Source organism: Limanda limanda, chromosome 1 (genome assembly GCF_963576545.1).
Source record: "Limanda limanda chromosome 1, fLimLim1.1, whole genome shotgun sequence".
In the NCBI taxonomy this organism is placed as follows: Eukaryota; Metazoa; Chordata; class Actinopteri; order Pleuronectiformes; family Pleuronectidae; genus Limanda; species Limanda limanda.
This window is the reverse complement of record NC_083636.1, coordinates 19,677,877-19,684,855: the sequence shown is the minus strand read 5'-3', so window position 1 is coordinate 19,684,855 and position 6,979 is coordinate 19,677,877. Positions and strand designations below refer to the sequence as shown.

Here is a 6,979-nt window from a genome sequence, read left to right as displayed (position 1 = left end):
CTACCAACAGAAAATTACCCGTCAAATATTTAGATATTCTAGAAACATTTCATTCTACTTTTAATTTCCTTTTGTGTTTCTAATTATTAATAATGTGGTGACATTTCCTTGATAAATGTGTGGAGGTTTTATTACCTCTGCTAAGGAGGTTATGTTTTCACCTCTGATTTGTCAGTCTACATGTAATAAACTACTGGACCAATAACCACAAAACTTTGTAGAAGGAAGCTGCATGGATCAGAGATGAACCTGTACGGCTCTGTTGAGCTGTACTGAGTGCCAGTCTATTGAATGAATCTGGAATCCTCTCTCAAAAACATTTTCCCCCCCACAGGGTTTGTTGTGTTAAGCTAATGAGGTGTTTTATAAAGTTGTGATCGAAAACGTCAGACCAAGTGAATCCACTTTATTTCAGCATGAACAGAAAAAAAAGAAGGGAGTTTCATTTCACCTTTAGCAGCAGGACATACTACTGGATTGTTCCTCTCATACCATGAAGGTTACTCTATCTCTTCAGTTACTAATAAAGCTCTGTTCAGTTAGACACACAAAGAGATATAAGAACTGGGGTTAATGAAAATGCAAGAGAATTCAAAACCAACACAAATTAGTCCTCCCCACGTAACACTAAGTTTTACTCAATCTGCGTCCCTGAAATTCAAGTATGTGTCCCTTCTGTATTTCCAAAAACACTTTTAGCATTTAAAAAAAAAACACTGGCATGAAAATGAATTAAACATGGACACTACAGGGGTATATCAGGCAGTCCATGCCCAACATACTATATTGCCATCTTTCTGCAGCAGGAACCTGAGAAACGAGAATGCATAACACATCAGTATCATTACTTAGGTTTCCATGGCTGTGACCAAACAGCTGCACTCCAGCTGTTGTCCTGAATGCGCTTTGCTAATGAAAGAATACTGCATAGTCACATGCAATATGCGTTGAGAGCACAGCATCCTGGTTTAAATGTTACTTTCAACACATCTCCTTTGGTACTCTGTGTGCAACAAGCATACTGTGTCAGGGTGAAAATTAAAATAAATTACACATGCAGTGTAATTAATTTTGTATTATTATAATTTTGTACTAACAGGAGAAAACTTACGTCAAAGTCATATGCATGATGTGTACTCAGTTGTAGCAATGGTGGATACTTGTGTATTCAAAACAAATGAGATGTTAAAAGACCTACCTCGAACATAAGTAACCGTCAAGTAGATAAACTACAGGTCTATTAGAAGAATTTAGATAAACCATTAATATTGGAAGAAGAAAGTTTACTTCTCAAACTTCTCTGTTTACACCTTAATCATAACATAGCTTAAAAACCCAAAGCAAAGAATTAAATCATTTTAACATGCATCAGTAGACATTCAATTATCATTAAAAGTGTAGGTGTGCTATGTCTTGAAAAACAGCTTCGGATTCCTATCACTTGTGCACATGTACCAACTTTCAGGAGGCCACGTATGAATTACGAAATGTGAGAATGGATTTAAAAAAAAGAACTGTACTTGTGTAAGAGTGTATTGTATATAGGTGCATCATTGTCATCTGTATAGCCAGTCACAGTTTTTAAGTGCAATATTGAATTAGCTTGGACCCCTAAAGAATGTTTGTATTAAACTATGAAATGGTCTCAATCTCCTTATTCGCCTTCCTTCAATGTTTCTCCTCCCTCTCTCTCTCTCCCTCTCCCTCTCTCAGCAGCAAAATGACAGGCTGGAGACGGGATCACATCAGATACCATGCAGCGAATCCAGCCAGAGCAGCAATCCAAGTCGCAAACAAAACCTGTCCCGTTGGGTGTCGGAGGTCGGCCATGGCGAGTTGACTGGCATATGCCGTTCCCCCGACGCCGCTGGATGCACAAAAAGAGAAAAACAAACCTTGAAAACAACAACCTCACAACAGTTCCTCATAGCAGCATGATGCATACAAAGAGAAGTATAAAAAACCTACTCATTTTGGCAGCATAGTAGGGACATTTGCTGATGTCACCATCCGTGGCTCCGTGGACAGGCAAGCCAGCATCTAAAACATCCTCCTGGATGGGCTCCCTGTGTGAACAGACACGCTGCTGTGACAGACTGCGGTTAGAGTCAAAGATGAATCAAAAAAAGATTAAATTATCAGGTGCACAATTCAGAAAGCACCGCAAAGTAGAGGTAGCCTGTGTGTGCATCTGTATACAGTCCAAAAGTTATTGTGGATGCATGATAGTTTGGGTGTGTATGTCGGGGGGCGCCAATTTGAAATCTCGCCTAGGGTGCCAACATTGTCAGGGCTCACATTGCCCTGATGTGAGCTACTGGGGATAACTCAGCAGTGTTGGGTGAGTAATGACAGATTTAATTTGTTCTGTCTTGACCCATGTCCCACATATCTCCAAGTGTTGTGGATATCCACGCTCTAGTTTTTGCGTAATCCTGCAGACAAACAAACAAACAAACCAACAAACTTTTCAACCTCAACCACAGAGAATCCCTGAGTGACACTTAACTGCAGTGCACAGTGTTGACCAGATGAGGTCACTGTGCATCCAGGGTTTTTCTAGCAGCTGCTTCTCATGAGAGACACTTTTCTTGAACTCAGAGACTCAAACTTTGCAGAAACACTGGTTTTATTATTACTTCTGTATTCCTGACGCTGCTTCATTAAGACTCTGATCTTAACCGGACAACAGCCTCTTCAACTGTTTGTATTTGACTGTAAACCAGTTGCATGAGGTTTAAACACACAGGAGTCCTACTGTATCCCTCATTCAGAACGGTGTCCGTGTCTATTTATAGCCCTCGTCATTTGTTGTCTGTCTTTGCTGATGGACACAGTTGTCCCTTGGCAGCAGCGAGCGAGGGACCTTGATTATACTGGAGCCACCTGCTGTCCCCATGTTGAGCACAGGCATGTTGCAGCACAGTTCTGTTCACTCCGGGACGAGACAGACATGGGACATTCTCTCACAGGCTTTAAGACTCGCCTTATGGTCCTTTAAGGCCACAATTATAATCTGAGCTCCAGACGATTTATAGCGACACTGAAACATAACGCCCAGGAGACAACGTGTGATCTACAGCAGAATAACGTCCGAAAGCTTTATCCTAAGGAGATGGCTGTTAAATTGGGATCTGGCATGCACATGTCTCTCTTTGTCACTTATCTCATCCTCTGAAAATTGCATATGTCCTTTTCCACTGATAACTCAAGATGTGATAACATACATTCTCGACGTCGGCGTTTAAATGTTGCCTGGTGGGTGCAATTACGTTTTAATCCTCTCGGTGCTGAAAGCAGAAAGCCTCTGATAGCAAGAATGTTTTCATTACATTCCAAAATGGCGACGAGGTCGGAGCAGTAAAGCTCATCTTGCACGTCATTGTTCTTACTGAGGTTTTTTTATGACGCCTGTGTCTCTTCAAACTGTTTGTGTTTGCAGGAAAAACTTTAGATAAATAATTGTAACATATTTTTGGCAGCAGATGACGCTGAGAGATGATATGAGGGAGTAAAACATTCAGATACCAATGTATTGGCCGGTATTTATACATTAAAACTGGTAATGATTCGTAAAAATGTTGTTATTAAATCCTTATGACAGGGAACTGCAATTGAGGCTTGATTTTTTACAGTTTAATCAAAACCTTTATGATAGATAACTACAGATAAAAGGATAACACAAATACCAGAGAATGTAGAAAATGAATGAACATTTTCTGTATTGTTTTTGTCTGTAAAATAAGTTTTCATTTTGGCAAACATTGGGCTTCTCTTTACGTACAGATAGATTCACACATTTCAATTTACACTTATAGTCATTTATTTTGACTCAAAAATAACCTTTGTATGTTGGTGTTAATGCCTTGAATATCCCGGGCTCAGGATATTCAGGGTATTAGCTCAATTTGGAAAATGTGACAGCTGCAGCTTCCCATCATTAAAATCTTGCTGGCTCTTACGCACTTAAGAGATCGCAATTTGCGTCGTTAATGGAAGTTCATAATCACTGCCTGCTCTTGAGCAGTGGCTATTAAACCATCACGATGGATTAGCAAGTTCCCGAAACCGCGGCTACAGTTGGATGATTCATCGACGGCCCATGTACGTCACTGGAACGGTCCATGATCTGTGTAGCAGTTGTGTTGCGTTATTTTTTCCCTATGTTTCTGCTCGGGAATTTCTGCCTCTTGTCGGTGCAGGCGGCTCCGGAGGCCTTTGAAAGAATGGATTGTTATTTGTTCTTGTTTTGTGGGACTGGAAAGCACAAGTGTGTGTCTCTGTGTGTGTGTGTGTGTGTGCATCTGTTGTGAGTCTGAAATAGTCTCTCATCTTGTCCTTACAAAGGAATGAGGAGCCCTGCAGGGTCAGAGTCGACAGCAGGGGGTCTTTAGGGGATAAGTGGGGGTGTATGTGACTGACAAGACTTGGTGAAGGAGAAAATAGACCACTCCATCTGTCTCAAATCCGCCCTGCTGCTGACCCACACTCTGGAGACTGTGGTCAGCTCTACGGTCACATGGTGATGGCAAAAGCCTTAAAACCCCCCGAGCTACAAGCCAGAGACCCCAGTCATCTCTGAAACACCAGCTGGTCTTGGTGTTACTCCTGCCTTCTCTTGCCTGGACAGCTTCCGAGGTCCCATCATGTCCGACACTGAGGAATTTGTGGAGGAGAATGAGCAGGAAGAGGAAGAAGAAGAAGAAGAAGAGGAGGAGGTGAATGAGGAAGAAGAAGAGGAGCAGACGTATGATGAGGCAGAGAAGAAAGAGGAGCATGCAGAGGGGAACGAGCAAGGAGAAGAATCTAAACCCAGACCCAAGACGACTTATGTGCCAAACATTGCTCCTCCAAAGCTCCCTGATGGTGAGAAAGTGGATTTCGACGACCTCCACCGCAAGAGAGTAGAGAAGGATTTCAATGACCTCCAGACGCTGATCGAGGTGCACTTCTCCAACCGGCAGAAGGAGGAGGAGGAACTGTTGGCGCTGCGTAGCCGAATTGAGCACCGCCGCTCTGACAGGGCCGAGCAGCAACGCGTCCGCACCGAGAAGGACCGTGAGCGCCAAACACGGCTGGTAGAGGAGAGGACCAGGCGTGAGGACGAGGCCGCCAAACTGCGCGCCGACGAGGAGGCCAAGAAGAAGAAGATATTCACCAACAAGTCCTTTGGAGGCTACCTGCAGAAGGTGGACCAGAAGAAGGGAAAGAAGCTGACGGCGCGGGAGGAGAAGAAGAAGGCCTTGTTGGAGCGCAAGAAGCCGCTCAACATCGACCACCTGAACCAGGAGAAGCTGGCGGAGAAGGCGCAGGAACTCTGGCAGTGGCTCCACCAGCTCCACGCCGAGAAGTTCGAGCTGGCCGAGAAGCTCAAAAGGCAGAAGTACGACATCTCAGTGCTCCGAAACCGAGTCAACGACCACCAGAGGGGCTCCAAAGCGTCCAAGACCTCCCGCAGCGCCAAGGGCAAGGCAGGCTCCAGGAAGTGAGGGGCCCAAGTCACGGCAACTGGACTGCCAAGTTGTTCCTGGACTATTTGGCTTGCATGTACATCTGGTATCAGAGAAGTTATCCCAGGGATCGGGTGTAGATTGATGGGGAAACTCCTTTTTACCAGGCCACCCGGGGAACTGACGTGAGAGAAATAAAGCCACACAACAACGACATTTGAGTATCAACATTCACTCTATTCGTCTGCTCACAAGCTGTGGTTGAAAAGTTTGTTTTACTTGTGTACTTAAGTATTTTCACCTACACATTTGTTTATGGTTACTTTTCGTTTATTCCTTTATTTGAAATGTGTGATAAATGCTTTTGAAAGTCTTCATGTAAGCTGCCAACTTTTTTTTTGTTTCCAATAAATCACGACTCAAACCTTTTGAAACACGGCTCTGCTTTTGGATGGAAGCACTTTTTAGAATTTGACGGGATGACTGGTTAAGATCAGTGTGTGTGTGTGTGTGTGTGGGGGGGGGGGTGGTGTTAAATGTTTGAAAACAGCTGTTGCACAGCTGATTTCTTTACGCAGCTGATTCAGTCTATTTTCAGCTCAGGGCGAGTCACAAAGAGGAAAAAGCTTCACAGAAAAGTGTTTGAGTTTCACGAAGTTTCATACAACAACGAAAAAAGACGTTCTGCGATCTTTTAAATTTTGTGCAATTTGAAACAAGTAGAATTTAGTTTTTGTTTTTATATAAGAAAATTCCAATAATAGACCACACACACGGATCATCAGCTGGATCAACAGGTTACTGTAGCAGCTGCTTCTATTTCTGTTTCTAATCACCTTCTGATTTCGTTAATCAAATCAGGATTATGTATCATAGGGCCACTCACTTTACATCCACTCGCTTTCTGTGTCCTGAAAACATCCTCCTCTCGGTCAAGTCAATGTCAAAGTATAGAGTAGTGTCACGCTATTCCCTCTAGGTGGCACCAGAGCACCAGTTTGTGGTTAACAACTTTTATAACACACTGTTGGAAAAAGGTGCATTACACAGCCAGATGTTTCTGTATGTCTACAAATACATATTTCTTTTTAATTTGAAGAATCAAACAATTTCCTCAGTTCTTTAAATTTTCACAAACCAGGTATGTGTTTATATTTTATACATTCTTGGTGTATAGCCACAAACTCTATTGAAACCAAAAATGAGACTTTGAACAGGAAATCGACATCATTTAGTTCACAGACAAAGACACGTGAGCGCATGTCAGTATAAACTCAGGTACATCTCTTTCCCTGGAGTTTCTATCTTTCACGCTTGGACTCCCTCTCGATGCCTTTCCGCCCTTTTTCCTCCCATAAACGTGACAAACCATTAAAACCTTCCAGAAACGACGGTATGTCAACAGGTTACCATAGAGACAGGGGAGAGGCTGTCTGTAGAATCATGTCTTCCTCCAGCCTCAACACGCCCACTCCACCAGCATCCTGCTGTATCGGGTCTGTATTGATGAGGTTGTGAAAAATGTCTGA

At 43.0% G+C, this 6,979-nt stretch overlaps 1 protein-coding gene across 2 annotated transcripts; it reads left to right on the top strand.

Annotated features, from left to right (window-relative positions):
- The first annotated feature begins 4,646 nt into the window (after nucleotides 1–4,646).
- tnnt2c (troponin T2c, cardiac) lies at nucleotides 4,647–5,489 on the top strand. Of its 2 annotated transcripts, XM_061069357.1 has the most exons (2): nucleotides 4,647–4,718; nucleotides 4,758–5,489. In XM_061069357.1, the coding sequence occupies exons 1-2, from the start codon at nucleotides 4,647–4,649 to the stop codon at nucleotides 5,487–5,489; spliced, it is 804 nt and encodes a 267-aa protein (XP_060925340.1). The 2 variants fall into 2 exon arrangements, with proteins under 2 accessions (XP_060925340.1, XP_060925332.1); XM_061069349.1 differs by having other exon boundaries at nucleotides 4,647–5,489.
- Nucleotides 5,490–6,979: the final 1,490 nt, after the last annotated feature.